This window comes from Pistacia vera, unplaced genomic scaffold (assembly GCF_008641045.1).
Source record: "Pistacia vera cultivar Batoury unplaced genomic scaffold, PisVer_v2 Contig652, whole genome shotgun sequence".
Classification (NCBI taxonomy): Eukaryota; Viridiplantae; Streptophyta; class Magnoliopsida; order Sapindales; family Anacardiaceae; genus Pistacia; species Pistacia vera.
The window spans coordinates 253,929-274,075 of NW_022196504.1; the positions used below are offsets into that span (position 1 = coordinate 253,929).

Sequence of the window (20,147 nt, forward strand, 5' to 3'; positions counted from 1 at the left end):
ATGAGTTAGATTATCTTACAAATTAAACTAAACTGGGTTTAACGCAACAGTCTAACCTCACCTCTTTGTGACCGATTTTGCAAGTGAATTGTACAATCTCTGTCCTCCACCACGATCATGGATCGATTCCCAATTGAAAGAAGCAATGTTTTAAGCTCCGCGTTGCACCTCAACGTACCCAACTCTAAATCATAAACATCAAAGTTAAGAAAATTGGCCATTGCTGCGATCAAGCTGGATTTGCCTGTACCCGGTGGTCCATGTAACAAATACCCTCTTTTCCTAACTTTACCTACTTTCTATAGTAATCTTTCCTCTCCACAAACCTTTGAAGATCCTTCAACATGTTGTCCTTCTCCACTGGGTCCATGGCAATTGTATCAAATGTTGCAGGATGATCGAGGTTCACTGACACCCATGCATCAGCCCAGTACCCATAAAGATTTTTGTGATCAACAGTAAAGATCTTTAGTTTCTTTGTCTCTTGTAGTCAGTGGTGGATCCAGAAAATTTTTTTAGGATGAACCAAAATAAAAACTAATTACATATTAATATTTTTATCAATTAATATTTTTGTTAAAGTGAGTTAAAATCTAAAAATTATATATATTAATATTTAAAAAAAAAATTTAAAGGTGGGCCAAAAGTGGGTTGGATCCGCCCCTGCTTGTGGGATTCTCTCTGCTTCTCTCTCAATATAAGGCAAGTATGAGTCAAAGACGACGTCTTTGTCTTTCTTACGGAAAGTAAGCTCCAAAGCCCTTGCCTCTGATCGAGTACCGAGGGTCATATCACGAGAGTTATTCAACCTCCAGGGTTCAAATTCTTTACAAACTAAAACCCTCTTCAGTTTAACTCCATTAAACATATCGACCATTTCTTCATGGCTTTCCGTGGTCAGTTTAATATTGTGTTCTTTCTCAGGCTTGCTCAGTTTGAGTCTGCTAGCTGAAGGAGCGAGTTTGGAGCCCAAGTATATACTGGCAGCCTCGTAGATTTGGTTTTTAGCTAACCCATCCAGTTCGTCAATGACTATGGTGATATGGGAGAAGCGAGTGTTGAACATTTTGCAAAAGCGGGAAAATAAGTAGTGTTGGATATCATTGGGCAAGAAATCTTGGAACAGTGATCGAGCTAGCATGACTGTACCAGCAACAGAAGCTGCAGTAGTTAAGATTGTCTTCGCTGTGGCCAGTTTATTTTCAAATGAAGGTGTCGCCATTTTTGGTGTTGGGTTTTGTGTTTGAGAACTTGAGATATTTGATAATTGATAATTGATAGTGTTCCAAGAATGCTTTTTGTTTTTCTCTCTTTGTGAAGAAAGATGTAAATCATGAATGTTTTTTCGCAAAAGGGTACTCGTGATACTTAACACAAATTGGACAAGAAGAATTACTAAAAACCATTATGGGTTTCCAAAAAAATGAACTGCTGTTGGTAGCAATTAAACTGTGTAAAGGTTTTTTTGGTCATTCTGTAGATGATAAAGGAATCCTACTCCGAACAAAAGAAACCTAGGTCAAACTCGAGTCAGCATCATCTACCATTAGCATCCGAGTCCACAGAGCATCACCAATTACAAAACGAAACCAAACGAATAAAAAATAAAAAAATAAAAAGGCAAAAAAAACGAGGGAGACGTGGATACTCAGATCAACCTTAATTTTAGGGTTTAGGCATGAAGTGGACCAAAAGCAAAAGGGTATATTCATCTACTTCTCACCACACAAGTTCATTGCAATTGGATCCATTTTTTTCCCTATTTGGTTCTTAAAAAATAAAAGAGATTGCATAGACCTTGAAAATTGGTTCACGAATATGTGTTTGTCTTGTAAATTTCCTATTAAAAGAGCCTCCTTTTGGGACTATAGCATATGGTCCCAAACATGTGAAAGAGTAAAGTCTAAAAGGAAAAATAATAATAAAATACACTACAATGAACAGTAAGTCCATGGTCTTTTATCCCTTAAGCCCTTCTTTTATTGATATGTAGAAAAATAAACAGGATCAAGAGGAGTAATAGAAAGGTGCAGGGGCAACCGTTAACGTCAAATTTGGCTTCTTTAAGTTAGGCTCTGGATTGTGAAATATGGTAGCTTCTCCAGAATATTTCTAGATTATTACAGTTTTGAATATTTTTATCCAAAGACATAACTCCTAATCTTCTATTAATGAAGCACTTGGCAGAAATCGTTCAGTAAACTCATGTACCTGTGTGCCATGGCCTCAGACGGGACTGGATCCACACCTCTTTATGGACAACTCATCAGGCCCGCAAAACACCCAGCTCAAACAAAAACTTGTAACTTCATAGGCCCTTAAAGATGAAACTGTTATAATCTCAGAAACCCTTCCACATTTTCTCGGTTCAAAGCAATGCAATATCATGTAAAATCTTTGATGTTAGTAGGTTGACAACGGAGGCGTCATGTCGCATTAAGCCAGAACAGTTTGGTTGAAACTTTTTGGGTTCACTGCAGCCAAATGTTGTGAACTTTAACTGTGATGTTAGTAACTCTGCATGACTGCCCAGTAACAATCTCAATGGTGATTAATTAGTACTCTCATAGACAAACTTCATATTTCATCGATTTCCTCTCATGGAAAGCCCTCAGTTTGTGTTCTTTCCCATCGCTTTAATTTGCAACTAGGCATGTGAAAATATCACACAATGACCCAAGCATGAAACATAATGAGCCGTAACTGTTTGACCTCACTATGAATCACCTAAATATCTCATTCTGCAACAAAACACATGCATTGCATAAGAAACGGGCCTCCTTTTCGCAATAATGCACAGTTTGAGCACAGCATGCATCTGCAATAATCATGACTGGCCAGACCACCCCAACATATATGCCTTTTTAGCCTTCATTTACACTAAAATGAATCATCTTGAGTTCGGTGAGCTCTCCTGTAACTAAATACTATTTCAACAGCTAGTGTATATCTTAATTGATCACTCAATTCTTTTCCAATGATGGAAATACAACATAGACCACATTATCTCAATTACCTTTTACTTTTAAAGTGGGTTCTTCCTTCCACATGCATGCGTTTAGAAACAAAGCATTTAGACAACTTGTTCTCAAATTCACAAATCGAGGCATCCAGCTTGGCCAATATATTTTTGAATATCTAGTCGACCTGCATCACCATTATTGTTATTAAGATTGAAACATCATATCAGATTATATCTCACTATTTCAATAATGCTAGTCCACGACCTAATCTCATAATTCTAACATGACAGTTTGTCTTTAGTCAGCTCGCAAATAGACAGATGGAACTCATACAAGCAGACAGGACCCATTTTATGAATTGACTAATGACGAACTACTACATCCAAGGACGTAGCTAGGATTCTGAGTCAGTGGGTTCAAAATATCAAAGTTGATAAATTTAAAATAAAATATATACTAAAGTAATAAGTATAAAAAATGTACTTTTAAAAGTTATATATACCAAATTATCAATTCTACAATTGTCCTCGATGATTTTTCATATTTTGAAAACGTTGCATAATTACTTGATTGACAATTCCATCAAATATCTCTCTCTCAATATATGTAATAAGACAATCATTTAACAATTGATCTCCCATTCGATTCCGTAGTCGATTCTTCACAATCTTCATCGCAAAAAATGTTCTTTTAACACTTGCCGTTGCAACATATAATATCAATGCTAATTTCATATCTAAAAAGATAATAACACAAACAAAAACACCCTCATTTTCTACACTATACTCCAACCCATTTGCATATTCTCTAAACCAAATGGGATTAAAACGATGCATTAAATTCTCAATTGCTCGCTTTTTAAAATTATGATTGTGTTGTTGACAAGGTCCTTTTTTGCAAATATGTCTTTCTCACTTTGTCTCTATCATTAGGATGATATTTTAAAATTTTAATCATCAATCCAAGATCTGCAGGAAGACTACTCAAGTTAAGCTTAACATATGTTTGTTTTGAACTAGATTTCATAGGCTTATTGTGAACATTATCGTGACGCTTTATGTTTTGTTCAATTGATGGTTTCTCATAAGAAAATTTTCTTTTGATCAAAAACTTGTCCATAACTAAAAAAAAAAAAAAAAAAAATTGTTATTATGAGAAATATAATTTATTTGCAATTACAATTCAAAAACAACACAAATTTATCAAAATTCAACTCATAACTTAGGTTTTTCAAACAATTTCTACTAACCCAATAAAATTCAACTCATAAACATATAAAAACTCATCAAATCTAACTCTAAATATCAAGCAAATAACCAATATATCAAAAATAAACCAAATCTTCAAATCTCTACAACTTAGAGTTTCGTCAATTCTTTAAACCATATTCAAAATTAACTCAATAACTAACCACAATTTATCAAACTCAACTTAAAACAGCAGTTAATTAACTCATACTTTAACATAAACAAGATTAAATCAAAACTCACATCAAAATCTATGAATTATTTCAAACTCATTTATTAAACTCATAACTCATGATCTTTCATCAATTAAGAAAGTTAAAAGAAAATAATTAATTTTAAATAAAAAAATAAAAATAAAATTAGTATCCTCTTACCTTGTAATCCAAAGGAGTAGTCTTTCTTGATTATCCAAAAAAAAATATATATATATATATAATATGAGAGCAAAAGAGAGGAAATAAAGAAATGAGAAAATTTTAAAAAGTATTAATTAATAATTTATTTTGTAGGGTCAACGGAAGTTAAGTGGGATTAAAATTGTAAAATCTATATACTATTAATACTTTTTTGAAATTTTTGAAAAGTTTAGTAGGTTTAATTGAAACCACAAGCCATTATATGGCTACATATCTGACCATATTAAAAATTGTGAGGGAAAATTATGAGATTGGATTGTATACCTATCATTACTCTATCAAATTTTGAAACAATGCACCACATTAAAGATTAACTTAATAGGTTGTCTTTTACTGCAAGGGATCTTTGTTTATATAAGCCTAGGCATTCGCCAAAAAGATGCTCCCTATTTAATTATCAATGTTCCATAAGAAGAATTTTGTCTCATTCAAAGCTCGTCTTCTACCTATATTATAAAGATGTACCAACTTAACCATAATCTCACCCTTCAGGTAGTGGATAGTTTGAAGAAACTTAAAGATGATGAATCTATCAATGGAAGAACTGCTCTTCCTCGTACATAACTATTATGATGTTATCATAGTTGCAGTGTTTTCTATAACTATAACACTTTGTTTGTCAATAGCTTGGAGAAGGGTCACAAGGACTGAGAACAGTTACATCCCTGGACGCCTGGGTTTGCCTTTTATTGGCGAAACGTTTTCTTTTTTCTCAGCTACCAACAGCTCAAAAGGATGTTACGACTTTGTCAGACTTAGACGACTAAGGTTAGTGATTCTCTTTACTTGTATCACATTAACTTACAGTATCTATCATAAAAAAATTTCAACTATGCTTCCTTGATGATTTATGTTTCAATACCTTCCTTCTTGAAACAGCATATCGGAGTTCATGAAAAACTGTCAAATTTGTGCCTGTTTCTTCCATGGGTTAGCAGGGCATGCACCTGTGCACCATGAGAAAGATTGATTTGTAGTTTATTAATTCACTATCGAAACAATAACTCAACTAAAATCCCCTGTTCTTTTTTTATCATATTCAACTTACTTCCATTATTTGACTTCCATTATTTTGACTGAAACATGATGTATGTGTTAGAATCTCACATGGGGACCTCACACCCTTAAAGTTTTGTACTTAAGCTTAAGGTTTCTCCCACTTATTTTGCTAGCCTTTTGGGTTGGGCTCTCTTTTAGATGTGAGTTCTAATATTGGTGCTCTCGTTGAAAGTTAGATTATAGAAATGTCAATTTATAGGTTAGATTAAGATGCAGTGTCCTCTCCTTGGGAGGGGGTGCTGTATCGAATAACTAATAGGTGAGTGAAACTGATCAAAGGGGGAAAGGGCTACTATTAGGTTAGTGTCGATAGAGTGAAAGCTTGTCGGCTCTTGAAGGGGGGTGCAATCTTAGCATCCCACATCGGGATGTCACACCCTCCAAGTGTGGTACTTAAGCTTAGGGGCTCTCTCACCTATCAAACAGGTCTTTTGGGTTGAGCTCTCCCTTGGACTTGAGTTCTAACAGTATGACACAACAATCATTAGACTATATGACTGATGTTCATCTCATCACATGAATTTGGATACAATCATATATATTTTTTTTAATAGTATTTATGGATAATATAAATTAGTTTGGCATTCATCTAATATAAGAAGATTACAAATTGATGATTGTGATGAAATCAGGCATGGTAACTGGTTCAAGACAAGATTGCTGGGCAAGATTCATGTGTTTGCTCCTAGTACAGAGGGGGCAAGAACTATTTTTGCAAATGATTTTGTGAAATTCAACAAGGGATACGTGAAGTCAATGGCGGATGCTGTTGGAGAGAAGAGTTTGCTATGTGTAACGCATGAAAGCCACAAGAGAATCAGGCGTCTACTATCTGATCCTTTCTCCATGAATTCTTTATCCAAATTTGTTAAGAATTTCGACAAAATGCTCTCTGAGAGATTAAAGACATTAGAAAAATCCGGGAAAAGCTTTTCCGTACTTAAATTTGGCATGAAGGTTAACACAATTCTCACTTGAGAATTTGTCGTTTTTTTTTTTGGTTTAGGATCGATGATAATACCATATATTTGCCACAATGTACGAGCACAGTCCAGGAAATAAGATGCACATAACAATGACTAATCTCTTTGAAAATGTGGTGACATGCAGATAACCTTTGATGCAATGTGCAACATGTTGATGAGCGTGACCGATGAGTCTTTGCTTCAACAAATTGAAAAAGATTGCACTGCAGTTTCCGATGCCATGCTATCATTTCCCATCATGATCCCTGGCACCCGGTACTACAGGGGCCTAAAGGTAAGGCTGAATAGTTTTATTTTTATTTTACTTTTGTGTGTCTTTCATATACTTAAGTGAATAATGGTTAAAACAGGCACGAAAAAGGCTCATGAAAACCTTTACAGAGATGATTGGCAGAAGACGGAAAGGAGTGGAGTGTCCTCAGGATTTTCTACAGAAAATGTTGGAGAGAGAATCTTATCCATCAGATGAAAAGTTGAGCGACCAAGAAATCCTGGATAACTTATTAACATTGATAATTGCTGGGCAGACCACCACTGCAGCTGCTATGATGTGGAGTGTCAAATATCTCGACGATAACAGAGAAGTCCAGGACAGGCTAAGGGTGAGATTTCTCCCACAATAGTTCACAGTTAAGGGACGTTGCTTCTTCCATCTTATAGGAAACTCGACAAAAGCTTTTCGATTATTAATATAGAGGAAATAATAGTTAACGTAAATTCTTAATTTTAACACAGTAAAATGATAAAACCAAATTAGTTGCTTATTTGGTAAATATCTTAGTAGAAGAAAGTACTGCTTAGTCAATTATTCATTTGAATAATATGAACTTACAGGAAGAACAACTGTCAATAAGCAAAAGCAAGTCAGATGGAGCCTCCCTCACCATTGAAGATGTTAATAGCAGCATGTCATACGGCTTGAAGGTAAATCTAAAGTCTAAACTGACTAGTTTTTATGTAAGAATAATCTTTCAATTTTACTTGCTCAAAGACAAATTAATATATAAATGTATGCTTATTTTGAATGAGATTATAATATATTCTCACCTTCTGCAATGTCCAGGTTGTCAAAGAAACTCTAAGAATGTCAAATGTCTTGTTGTGGTTTCCTCGTGTTGCACTTAATGACTGCACTATTGAAGGCAAGTCTCTCTAATTGAAATTCTTCCTCTCTTCAAGATAACCTAAACATGATAAAGCACTGTGTAATTTTCTTCTAACGCAAAGGCCTATTGTTTGTTCTGTTCTGCTTATGTGGTAATTACAGGTTTCAACATAAGGAAGGGATGGCATGTTAACATTGACGCAACTTGTATACATTATGACCCAACTTTGTACAAGGACCCTATGCAATTCAACCCCTCAAGATTTGAAGTAACTAGCTTACTAACTCACTCTGTTTGTTTCTCTGTGGTATTCATATTATCCATTCACGATTATTGTTTCCAGGAAATTCAGAAGCCCTACAGCTTTATACCATTTGGGTCAGGAGCTAGGACGTGCTTGGGAATGAATATGGCCAAAGTAACAATGTTGGTGTTTTTACATCGGCTGACTAGTGGATATACGTGAGTAACTTCCTACTAAACCAAAATTCATCCTAAATCTATGATGGTATCTCAATTGCTTCAATCCCCTGTATCTGTAGGTGGACCGTTGATGATCCAGATCTTCGTCTAGAGAAGAAGGCACATATACCTCGACTCAGGAGCGGCTGTCCCATTACCTTAAAGCCCTGGAACAGTTAAACAATATAAAATAAGAAGGGATGGTTAAGATCTCTGTGTAGTGCTGCTGTTGGCCGGGGACATTTGTAATGGCTTTTTTAACAACTGAAGAAAAGAAAATCGAAATGAAGATACAATCAGGTCCCCACTGTAGTAATTCTATCATGGGTTCAGATGTATGCTTGAGAGTACTTAATTTTGGAATGACAATGAAGAGATTTGGTGTAAATTGTTGAAAGTACAAGGTGTTACTCTTGTGAGTAGCAATGTTTGCTTATTACTTTCTACAATTTCAAGAAAAATAAATTAAGCACAAAGAGTTGCATCCATGGGCATACATGTCCTTGAGCTGACATACAAGGATGCTCGACTCATATATGGTGTCGTGATACGAATTAAATTGCTGATGAGACCCGAACTCATATTTACAAAAAGAATATAAGGGCTAAGTAGTCTGGGATTGCGGTGAGTTCATCATTCTGTTTGGGTGTGTCAGTTGAAAGTGCCCAGGTTCCTATCAATTGCCAAACAAGAAAGAAGGGAGAACCCTGTCAAAATCAACCAGAATCATTCACAAATAAACTGTGCCAAACGTAGTTACTTATCAAGCACATAAACTGATGCCATAAAATTCTCAGTATCAAATTTACACAAAGGTGCAGCAATGGTATCCTCAAACATCATAACCGTAAAATTTATTAGTTTCTTCACTTTAAAGGTTGTAAAGAACAAGCAATGAAATTAGAAATGATGATAAGCATATGCAAATCAACCCGCTTCATGAAGTACTGGCATGAAAATTCACTTCATAGAAATTGATTTATAATGCCGCATTGTGTTTGTTATAGCCTGCTCAACTGGTAGCCTCTCCATACTTGACGCACCATAAAAACCATGAACTCCCTTGGTTCTCTTCAATACGTATTCTGCTTCCCCAGGACCTGATATAGGACCTGTAGTTTGCTCCAGAAAATTTTGTATTAATAATACTCTTCAATCTCAAAAATTCTACTTAATTTGAATGTTGTGGTAATCAGAGTACAAAAAAGTAGAAGAAAATATAATAAAATTATAAAGAAAATAACAGGAAACTACAATCGAAACTGCCCACAAGAATGTCACAGGAGATGAAAGGCAGGTTGAAATTTTTAGTAGATTATAGATAAAATGCAAGTCAAAAAATAAGAGCACCTAAGAGAGAATTTCGAAGTTAAGAAACGAACAGTTTATATTTCTCTAATCTATACTGATGTATCAGCCAACTATGGATTGGTCCACTGAATGATAAAATATATGGATTTAGGAGATTAAGTTTTCATAAAGTCATAAACCAACGTTCAATGAATCGTATTACTAAATTCAGAAATCAGAAATAAGGACAATCACAGAATGTAATTACAGCAGACAGAAAGCTTTGAACATGTACCTCCATGGCAGAGAACAATAACATCGTGATTAATATTGAGTGCAGCATCAGCAATAGCTTGAACACAGGTTACACTTTCCTCCAATGAGACAGCTGTTTTTGCACCTATAGACCCAGATGTGGTGAGCCCCATATGAGCCACTATGATATCGGCACCAGCTTTTGCCATCTTCACAGCTTCATCACAGTTAAAAGCATATGGGGTAGTCAGGAGACCCATTTTATGTGCTTTTGCAATCATGTCAACCTCTAAGCTGATCATCAAGGGAGGTAAAATAACATCTATAAGAGGCATGATTAACTAAATTATAACAACAATGGGAAAAATGTATATATTTTATATACAACATACTCATATCCCATTCCTGTCTCTTCCAGATTTTGTCTAAAATTGCCATCAAAGAGCCCAACAGTTGGAAAATTTTGCACCCCAAAGAACCCAATTGACTCCAACTGCTTTAAGAAGTAATCCATTCGGCGAAAAGGATCAGTTCCACATACTCCAGCAAGAACCGGTGCCTCCTTTACCACCTAAAAATTGTTGTAACTCGTACATTAATCAGAAATGTTCGACAAGGAAATATAAATTGAACCTGAACTTGCATCTCTTGTGTTAAAAATTACTAAAAGAAAAGAAAAATCAAAATAGACAAGTTGAAGAAAGTATGAAATGGAAGGCAGGAAGAGCTTTAAAGATAAAACAACAGTTATGAAATCATTCCATTTTTAACTTAACTAAGTTTAGATTTAGTACTGGATGCTAGTCATTCAGTATATATCTTCATCATCAAACAGTACTACAGCAAGCTTGACTAGGTTTTGAAATCTAAAAAGAGCACATCATCACCTCAGACAATCAGAAAAAGAAAAAATGGAAAACTGCTGGAGCATAAACACTATAATTCTTCAAAGTATTCAATATTCAAATCTGTATGTGCATGTGAACAGAAGCACAGTTTTCTGAGCACTGGAAACTTACAGGCAAAACTTCATTGGCCATTTCAAGTACCACTGCATTTGCATCAGCAAAAGGCAACAGGCCTGCTAAGGAACCCCTTCCTGCCATGCGAAAGCGCCCCGAGTTATACAGCACTATTAGATCAACTCCACCAGCTTCCTCAAACTTTGCTGATATTCCAGTCCCAGCACCAGCCCCGATTATGGGAAATCCTTTATCTATTTGATCTCTCAGTTTTAGCAATATTGCCTGAGTTCTTTGTAAAGTTTCTGTTACATATACAGTTCATTACTGGTTAGGAATTTGTCCACTGTGATATCCACCATCTGATTCCATAATTGAAAAGAATTTATGTTGTTTCTATTCTTTCTTTTTTATCTCAGGACCAACATATATTTGAATCATATTAAACTATAATGATCTGAAAAAACCTTGAGCATTAAATTATTATAAATGCATCCCTCAAATGTTCTGAATATGATCCTAAAATTTTTAAGAGCTACTAATGAACAAATATATATTTGAGAAGAAACATACCAGTTTCACATTAAGTGTAAGATTGTATACTTTCCTATATAACAATAAATTCTACAAGGGAAGCAATATCACTATAATAGAAAAGAGTACAAACTACAACCTGGCCTTGCATCAGGGAAGTTGCTTGGGCTGTAGCTTATCATCCCATGGCTTAATATATTTATGTTAGATACAGAATTCTCATGAAGGCCTTGACTTGGTTCACAAAGAATATTTTGAAGAGAATTGGAATCCATAGGATTCTTCCCACTAATCTCTAAAAATGCATCAACCAAAGCCTCCGCAAACTCAGGGTCATTGATATGATAAGGATACACCTTAACCTACTCATACACACAACGTTAAATTTACAAAGGCCATGGAAATGGAAAAAGACAAAATCATGAAAAACCTAAAACGTACTACAATAAAGAAGGTTGGAATTGTGCCACAATATTAGATAAGCAATGGGTACCTGGCGATCTTCATTTGCCTCAATAAGCTTCTGTAGCTCACTTATTAGTGTACCAGTTGCCTCTGCATCATAAAAGGGCTGCCCTATTGCATCCAAAGCTGAGATACCATTTTGGGGCAAGCAAAGACGGATCTTTGAAGATGATTTGTTCAATTTATTTGCAATAAAGGCAGCAAATTTCTTGTTCTCATCCATTGTGGTCCGCATAATTGAAACCTGCAAATGACAAGCATTACATGAACAATACATTTGGCAGACTACCTGATCTATCTGTAAGATTGTCCACCACAGAAAAACAAAAATCGGAAATCAATCCAGCTGACCATTTCAATCAGAGAAAACCAAAAACATACACAACGAATACCATACCAATGACAAGAAGAGACATAACAGGATTAAGGACTTATTACCTGTTCATTATGTACATGAATCTTCCTTTCTTGAAAGTTTGAAGGTATGGTATCTTTAGCTCCAAAGTTCACCATATCCAAGGCACCCACACTCAGAACTAAAGGAATCTTCTTCTCTATGATGGCATCAAATCGGGAACTGTCACAAGCCATGACACCTCCAACTACATAATCTGCAACCTCTGTTGTTGTAACGTCCAGTACTCCCTTTGTGAATCAAATCCAGATTATTCAGAAACAGTGAAATCAAATTAACCGGCACACCAGCTTGACTCAGACCAAACCTCAGGAGAAGTTTTAGGCCAGAGATCTCACATACCAAATAATCGTGAGTATATGAAAGGTTTTTCTAAGTGGGTAAGCAATATAATAAGACAGGGAATTAAACATGAACAAACAAATTAACCGTGATATCTTTTAACCCAAAAGGTTGTTACCAGTCAGAAGTCTCCAGAGTCCATATTCCTAGTACTTCTCACAATATTTTAAATTCCTTCTATCTCTGCCGCTGGTGTATATTTTTCTTCACTAATTTTAGTTTGTCAGGGTGCTGTATGTATCTGTATGCCTTTTGTGTTTGGGATGGTCCCCCTTCTAGATATTTATCAATGCATTTTTTACTCATCCAAAAGTAAATACTAGATAGCCAAACTTGTTTCATGATAGGCGTTAGAAAGATACAAGAGTTTTCAATACTAAATACTTAATTAAATATCAAGGTTCCTAGAATATAAAAGTAAAGATGAAATTCAAACATAAGTTATTTTTAGATTTAATTAGCTTGAAGGAGCTATATCGGGAAAAATTATAAGGAAAATTGCAGCATACATCTTTACCTGATATTATCAGATTTTCCTCTGGTCACCCTACTCTAGTAACTATTTGTCAACTTAAGTTGTTTCTGAGAAGGACAAGAACAATTCAAAAGGGTCATATAAATCATATTCGTTTGATCCAGCATCTAATTTAAATTTGAAATTGCAGCTTTACAATCATATTAAGAAAGTCAAAGCAACATAAGAGCTGTTCTTGTGCAAGTTTGCTTAAATTAACCAGATACTAAAACAACAGCTCCATGACTTAATACAAAACATGTATTCTGATCAAAATGAAAAATTTGTAGCTTAAAATACCTGTATGAATCCCTCTTTAACTAAAAACTCCATAGCACTGCCCCCTACTCCAGTGGCATGGAAAACCAAGGTCTCATAACCTTCTTTTTCCAATCTTTCTTTCACAGCATTTACACATGGAGTTGTCACCCCAAACATGGTCATACCAACAGTACATTTTTGCTTACTAGTTTTGAGATCTCTTGACTGCGCCAAGCTCCCAACCACCATTCCAGAAAAAGCAGCTCCAGCATTTGAAAACACAACCCTACTAACACTATTAATCCCACAAACATCCACCACTGATGGTATCAATATCAAGTCTGAGGTTCCAATATAAGGTTGAGTTTGACCACTAGAAACAGTAGATACAATGACTTTTGGTATCCCAATAGGAAGAGATCTAAAAGCAGACGATATAAGAGAAGTACCTCCACTGCCTCCAAGGCCAATGACTCCAACAAGAACTTGATCGTCCACAGCCTTTGTAAGAAAATGTTGAAGGGATTTACTCATAAAGCCAATAGCTTTGCCTCTATCATCATCAAGCCCAATCGGGATTTTTACAGCGGATTCAGAATAGAAAGAAAGAACTTCATTTCTTTTTACAAACTTAAAATCTTGCAAGCTCTGTGTCTCCTTTTGACCAACCGAAACATCAACCACCACAACTTCTACCTGATTAAGAGTTATGCGTTATTAAATTGTAAATATCAAAATCCTTAAATTGAGAAGAAAAATATACCTGGGAAGAGGAGAAGGAGGTGAGATTGAAGCGAACGGATTCAGACAGAAACTGTAGCTCCTCCAACTTAGTATCGGCCGTTCCAACACAAAAAACTCTGGGTATTTTATCTTGATCATTGGCCATTACTTATCCGACTTGATTATATTTCAACTTTATTTTGTTGAAGAGAAGAGATGAAAGAAGGGCATATAATCATCGCCCAGAACCGCTTGTAGTTTGCTTGACACGACAACACTAGTTAGTTTAATGATCGTTGGGTTAAAAGCGACGTTTGACATTTTTTTTTTTTTTTTTTTTTAAGATTGAATTATAGTGTAAAAGATATTTCTTTCAAACTACGGAAACTTTACCAGATTAATATGCAGTTCCTTCTTAACCATCTCCCGACAGAGTATTAATTCTTTCTTTACAATATACACCATGTTTTAAGGGTGGTGAGTTGTTTCTTTTTCTTACTGAAGAAAAGATTTTCTTGCGAGACGAATAAGATAAAAGTCGGGAAAATTTTGGACCAAATAAAGAGCAAACGACTTTTTCCCACCCAAGGGACATTTTTTCTACCAAAAAAATAATTCAAAATACCACTTTTTCATTCAAACTTTATATTCCGATCAATCGTCAATCAATTCCGACATCTTTGATATCTCATACTACCATCATTCTCTTTATCAATCATCACTCCTCAAATATTGCTTTTACTAACCTTGTTAATTGCCGATAAATGCGTGATTTGTGAAACGCGTAATTATCCCTCCCAAGTCAGATTCTTACCAATCATGACTACCAAAATCTAATATTTTACAGTCAAAAGATTCACCATCCGTATCTCCTTTTCAAAAACCTCAAAAACTTGGACCAAATTTACTTTCTATTGACCGTTGAATCAGAAATTGTATTTTAGATAATAAACAAAATATAAATTTTGGGTGAAACAAAATAGTATTTTGTAACTTTTCAGAAGGGAAAATCCGTTTACTCCCAAATAAATGTTAAAAGTAAAAGAAAGTGTATTTTTCTAACTCATCGGGAATACCAAATTTTGAACGTTGACATCTAAAGGTAGCACTCTCCTTCATCTGTAATCGAGGGTTTCAACTTTCAAGCCTTGTTTTATCTCAAATTTCATGAAGAAACGTAAGAACTCAACTTTACAAACGGTTTCTGAAACCCATGAGACATGATAACAAACATTTTTACTTGGAAGGTTTATTATGAGGTTGGAACATCAAATCAACTGGTTAGTGGGTAGTGGTGGGTTATTCGTTTTGGCAGTAAATTTAATTTAAGGACTTTTTCCCACCCAAATAGTAGTTTAATGATATTTTTCATTTACAAACTTTTAAAATATCATTTTATTATCCAATTTTATATTCCGACAGCAAACAAAGAATAAACTCAATCCAGACTGTTAAGGTTTTCGAAGAGGGGAGACCGACAAGTCTTTTGATAGTAGAAAATTAGATTTTAGTGGTTGGGATTAATTAAAATTTGACTTGGAAGGGACAGTTGCGTAAACCCTAATCATTAGATTTTTGGCGATTGACAGAATCGGTGGGAATAGGGTTTGAGAGGTTTTTGTGAGTGATGGTTGGAGAAGATAATGATAGTGATGTGGGGTAGCAATAATGTCAAAATCGAAAATGGAAAATAAATTTAGATAATAAAATAGTATTTTAAAAATTTATGGCTGCGTTTGTTTCAGTTTTGGGAATACTACTTTTAGTATTCCCAAAAAAGTTAAACAGTAAAATACCCAAAAACTCAGATTTTTGGGAATACTACTCCCAATATTATTCAACTTTTTTTAAACCCCTTAAATTTGATAATTTAATTAAATACCCCTAAATATTTTTTTAAAATTACAAAAACACCCCAATAATCCACATTTGCCAGATTCCGGCCACCACCACCGGAAAATGGCCGGAATCTGGTAGGATGGNATTGCCGTTACTCTTTAATTAACAAATTATTTTCATTCTTTAATATTATTTCAGTTAAAGTGTTGACTTTTAGCTTCATTATTTTATCCTTTTAAATATAGTTTATATGTAAAGTACTGAGCATACTGATTTTCGATGATCTGTTTTGGATTTATTTATTTTTCTGATTTTTGAAGATCAGTTTTTTTATTATATTTTAGATTAATATCTGTTCTGGTTTATGATGATATCTGATACCAACAATGCTATAGACACAGGATTTTTACACTAAAATTTTATACCGATCTACGTGTCTATTGACTCATATTTAATGTTATTAATTTTTTTTTTAAATATAAAAATTTAAAAAAAAATTTAGAATGGACGAGCGTCCATTTCAAATGGATGTCCGTCGATTGTGTAAGGACGGCCGTCCATTACATATTAGTTTTTTTTAATAAAATTAAAAAGCAATTGGAGAGAGTGGAGAGAAGTTTTACTACTAATAGGTATCAAGATTATCATCACGAAGAGAGGAGACACTATTGCGTGGCTTACAAGAGCTAACACTCCAAGCAGCTTTCTTGCCTATTTCTCTGAGGTCATCATCTACTAATAAGTGTTGATTTCCTCCTGTGATTTTTCCTTCTTCTTCTTATTCTTCTTCTCCATTAACTGTTAAAAAGCCATGGAAGGCCATGAAAGAAAGGAAGCGGCGTCAAAAAAGCATATGGGTTGTGGGAAAGCGTAAAAGACATTTTTTTTTTTTTTTTATATTTTCTGTTGTTTGGTTTTAGCATTTTTGGCTTCCTGTCAAAGAAAAGGAGCTCCACCTATTTCGGTGCAATTTTTTCTATGGATATAGCATTTTTGTATCTGATACATATATAGTCTACATATATAGTCTCAAGATTATTGTTTGCTAATTAAGGGCCTGTGTGTTGTGTTGTGAAGTGAAAACTTGACTGGCCCGTGTGGTTGTCTGAATCGTGAAATCTGGGCGATGGGTCCTGTGGTTTTGTGTTTTAACATTCAACTTTTGGTAAAGTGTTATGTAGATTAGATCTTGTTTATTTGTTCATTGCCTAATAAAAATAAAAAATGAGTTCGATTCGGTTAACCTTCCGCTATGGATGGACGAAGAAATGAATTTCTAGAACCTCTAACCCAGATTCAAATTAATATTCACAAGGGAGGTGCTTAAGTTTCAATCCCACCTTTATTAACTGCCTTTCCATTCTTCTTCTATTTAATTCCAAAGGGTTGAGTTTGCAACTTCACTTGTAGAATAACTTTCAATATATATCAATTAAAATTTGGAAGGAAAAAATTTAAGCTTTTCAATTATAAATTAACCTAACTTGAATTTTTCTCTAAAATTTTGTTTATTTTAATATAAATTAATGCATTACTGTGGTCGAAGAGAAGTAAATTAAGATATAAACTTAATACCATAAAAATAGTTAGACAAATGGAGCTACAAGGCTCAAACCTTGAGGACTCCATACCCAAAATATTAAGCTGATCGCTACTAGGTCCATTGCATGAGTTATTTCACTCCTCCTAAAACATTGTTAGTCTCAAACATTCTAATGATTTTAAAACTATTTGAAGAGTTTCTTTATTATATATATATATTGCAATAATGTTATATATACAAATTGAAACATCATTTTTTTTGTCCCAAATAACATGGTTGATGATACGTTCGTATCACATTAATTATAGGTTGATTAAACAAATAAAAAAATTATTTCCTTATAATTAATGCTAAGACGTCATAAGTTATATAAACTCAATGAGTCATCATACTCTTAATTTAATGATAACAAACTAATATGTCCCTAAGCATTATTACTAATGACTTGTGCTCAAGTGTAGATTTATATGACAAGGAACTTCACAAAGCATTCAAATAAATATTAGAGAGGTAAAAGATAGAGCTAGGATGAAGAATTTGGAAGAATTCAAGAAAGCTAAGTCTAGATAGTTTGCTTGTTATCATCTTCAATTGTATTAAACATGAGTCTTTGGTTAGAAAAGTCATGTGCATCTGAAAGCTCTCAAAAGCTTGTTTTTGGATTTGAGTCAAAATTTTACTTTTCAAACTTAGGGGTTAATTATATATGCCAAATTTTCATATTTTGCAGTTGAACCCAAGTTGGTTAAACGGATTATGCATCAGGTTTTTGGGTATCATTAAGACGCTTAAATATCATATTTAAAGTTTTAGAGGTAAATGATATTTGACAAGGTTTGAAAACAAACACTTTTTTACGCCTATCTGATCGACCATGTTGTCTTTTGGATTTGAATTCGAGCAAACCCCATTTTGCCCAGCTGGTATGGTCGACCGGATGTGGCTTAGCTGTTTCTAATGGCTAATGCCACGTGTGCACCATACAAGTGCCAACCGCGCCACATCAGACTTGGTCAATTGAATTGGAAACAATCAACTGGTTCCTGTGACTTTATTTTGTACTCCTCTATATAAATCCAACTAAACCCATTCTGAAACATTTTTTGCACACTCCAAAATTTTCATATTAACCAAAACAAAAACATTCAATCAAAGTTTTTTGAGCTTTCACTTGCAAATTTCATATTCTAACACATACCCTTGCTACGAATTTCATTTGTAATCTTGTAGATTGGGTTATTTTGGGCTATACACTTGTTCATCTTACTATTTGGGAGAAATTTTCACTGTTTTATCATACGTAAATATAGCTGTTTAGCAATGAAAACATATATTTTCCTAACAATTGTTACATAATTTGGTATTATGATATTATTCAAATAATTGTGATATTGTATCATTTTTTTTTTTTTTTTTTTTGTAGTAGAAAAGATACTGAAGTTTATGTCATATGGAAATATAACTATTTGATTATAGCTATATAGTATTTGTTAAGTCAATCAACCACTCTCAAGTGCAGTATAAATTAAACATTTTCATGCATAAGTATCATTTCAAATTTGGAACATGGTATTGCACAATTTTTAGTTCATCACAGTCCCAAAAACAATAAAATTGGCATAACCAATATAATAGGAAACAATTTACAGGCTAATAAAGGGTAATAACATAGAAGTCACAAAATAGAACATCCGGTGGTGGGATCCTGGCAGCGATCTACATGGACAACAGTCATTCGGTCACATAAAGGGCAGCTGTAGGGGTAGTAGAGATGGATGGGGGCCTTTTGTTCGGGCTTCTTTGGCCCATCTTGTTTAGGTGGAGGTGGAGGAGGCCCAATACTCACTACCTCTACAAATTTTCCGGTTTTTCTTGTACGGACTATAATTTCATATGGATCTGCATTACCTGTTACAGTGAGTGTCCCCTTAGCTGCATCAGCTTCAATTTTATCTACACCTGATTTTGGAATGAGTTCAAGATGATCAAAACAATTCCCACCTTTGGTTATTAATTGACCTACCTTTTATCTCGTTTATTACAAAAATTAAAATCAGCAGATTAGATTGATTTTGAAATTTGAGAATTGTTTAAGATGATGAAACCAGAAAACGAAAAAGATGAAACCGAGTTTACCTTGGAGTGCAGAAACTGCTTTGAGGAGCTGCTTCTTGCATTTTTTACATGAAAGATCAACCTTGAGTACGGTCCTTTGTACCATGGAAGAAACCACTCTTCACTGATGGAAAACAAACGTATTTAAACTAACTAATTGGTTGAGTGGTCGCTATATTTATTTAATTTCAAGGAGAAATGGCTCAACAGATGTTCCTGTTTTTCAACCCCCTAGGTTGATAATTTATATCATTCTCTCTTATGTCATCCTCTTGATTTTTTTTATCATCAGTTAACTAAGATTTTGTCAAATGCAATGTTTAATATGTATCTGGTTCTAGATGCAGCTGACGACCCGTCCAATATTAGGTATAATCTGATGCAATTACATTTAACAATTAAACTAAACCAAGTCTGGGCAAAGACAGCCATGGTGGCCTTACTGGCCTAGGATCTTTCGCCTGCGATTAACCATTCCTTGTGTTTTTACCTTTTGGATTTTAGATGTATATATTTTCTATTATTTATTTCATGGTTTTATATCTAGGATAATATACTACAAATTGGAAGCTTGAATTGACAAAATTTATTATGTAATTAACGAGCATTATTTATTTAAAAAAAAAAAAAGAGGAAAATTACTTTTCAAA

The 20,147-nt window shown here is 34.3% G+C and overlaps 4 protein-coding genes across 5 annotated transcripts; 1 reads left to right on the forward strand and 3 right to left on the reverse strand.

The window, feature by feature from the left end:
- Positions 1 to 292: 292 nt before the first annotated feature.
- On the reverse strand, positions 293 to 1,222 carry LOC116111869 (protein HYPER-SENSITIVITY-RELATED 4-like). Its single transcript, XM_031398030.1, has 2 exons — positions 742 to 1,222; positions 293 to 408 (listed from the first exon to the last, which is right to left on the reverse strand). The coding sequence occupies exons 1-2, from the start codon at positions 1,220 to 1,222 to the stop codon at positions 293 to 295; spliced, it is 597 nt and encodes a 198-aa protein (XP_031253890.1).
- Positions 1,223 to 5,127: 3,905 nt separating this feature from the next.
- Positions 5,128 to 8,639, forward strand: LOC116111865 (abscisic acid 8'-hydroxylase 3-like). Of its 2 annotated transcripts, none has more exons than XM_031398026.1 (9): positions 5,128 to 5,394; positions 6,318 to 6,642; positions 6,796 to 6,945; positions 7,022 to 7,273; positions 7,506 to 7,595; positions 7,735 to 7,813; positions 7,939 to 8,045; positions 8,121 to 8,239; positions 8,320 to 8,639. In XM_031398026.1, the coding sequence occupies exons 1-9, from the start codon at positions 5,147 to 5,149 to the stop codon at positions 8,417 to 8,419; spliced, it is 1,470 nt and encodes a 489-aa protein (XP_031253886.1). In that variant the 5' UTR covers positions 5,128 to 5,146; the 3' UTR covers positions 8,420 to 8,639. The 2 variants fall into 2 exon arrangements, with proteins under 2 accessions (XP_031253886.1, XP_031253887.1); XM_031398027.1 differs by having other exon boundaries at positions 8,130 to 8,239.
- Positions 8,640 to 8,710: 71 nt separating this feature from the next.
- Positions 8,711 to 14,258, reverse strand: LOC116111864 (UPF0261 protein y4oU). The gene is made up of 9 exons (XM_031398025.1): positions 14,041 to 14,258; positions 13,317 to 13,973; positions 12,184 to 12,390; positions 11,774 to 11,989; positions 11,420 to 11,642; positions 10,804 to 11,051; positions 10,177 to 10,355; positions 9,825 to 10,078; positions 8,711 to 9,351 (listed from the first exon to the last, which is right to left on the reverse strand). Exons 1-9 carry the CDS (start codon positions 14,164 to 14,166, stop codon positions 9,200 to 9,202), a joined length of 2,262 nt encoding a protein of 753 aa, XP_031253885.1. The 5' UTR covers positions 14,167 to 14,258; the 3' UTR covers positions 8,711 to 9,199.
- A 4,781-nt stretch (positions 14,259 to 19,039) lies between these two features.
- On the reverse strand, positions 19,040 to 19,652 carry LOC116111866 (heavy metal-associated isoprenylated plant protein 43-like). Its single transcript, XM_031398028.1, has 2 exons — positions 19,519 to 19,652; positions 19,040 to 19,341 (listed from the first exon to the last, which is right to left on the reverse strand). The coding sequence occupies exons 1-2, from the start codon at positions 19,601 to 19,603 to the stop codon at positions 19,058 to 19,060; spliced, it is 369 nt and encodes a 122-aa protein (XP_031253888.1). The 5' UTR covers positions 19,604 to 19,652; the 3' UTR covers positions 19,040 to 19,057.
- Positions 19,653 to 20,147: the final 495 nt, after the last annotated feature.

Excerpts from the sequence above, each read along its gene's own strand:
- LOC116111864 (XM_031398025.1), bottom strand. The coding sequence starts at position 14,166 with ATGGCCAATGATCAAGATAAAATACCCAGAGTTTTTTGTGTTGGAACG. Across the intron at positions 13,974-14,040 it reads CCTCCTTCTCCTCTTCCCAG|GTAGAAGTTGTGGTGGTTGA; the intron begins GTATATTTTTCT and ends ACTCTTAATCAG. Across the intron at positions 11,990-12,183 it reads TTCATGTACATAATGAACAG|GTTTCAATTATGCGGACCAC; the intron begins GTAATAAGTCCT and ends TGTCATTTGCAG.
- LOC116111869 (XM_031398030.1), bottom strand. The coding sequence starts at position 1,222 with ATGGCGACACCTTCATTTGAAAATAAACTGGCCACAGCGAAGACAATC. Across the intron at positions 409-741 it reads GGCTTTGGAGCTTACTTTCC|TGAACCTCGATCATCCTGCA; the intron begins GTAAGAAAGACA and ends CATGGGTGTCAG.
- LOC116111865 (XM_031398026.1), top strand. The coding sequence starts at position 5,147 with ATGATGAATCTATCAATGGAAGAACTGCTCTTCCTCGTACATAACTAT. Across the intron at positions 6,946-7,021 it reads GGTACTACAGGGGCCTAAAG|GCACGAAAAAGGCTCATGAA; the intron begins GTAAGGCTGAAT and ends TGGTTAAAACAG. Across the intron at positions 7,596-7,734 it reads GCATGTCATACGGCTTGAAG|GTTGTCAAAGAAACTCTAAG; the intron begins GTAAATCTAAAG and ends TGCAATGTCCAG.
- LOC116111866 (XM_031398028.1), bottom strand. The coding sequence starts at position 19,603 with ATGGTACAAAGGACCGTACTCAAGGTTGATCTTTCATGTAAAAAATGC. Across the intron at positions 19,342-19,518 it reads AGCAGTTTCTGCACTCCAAG|GTGTAGATAAAATTGAAGCT; the intron begins GTAAACTCGGTT and ends TTCCAAAATCAG.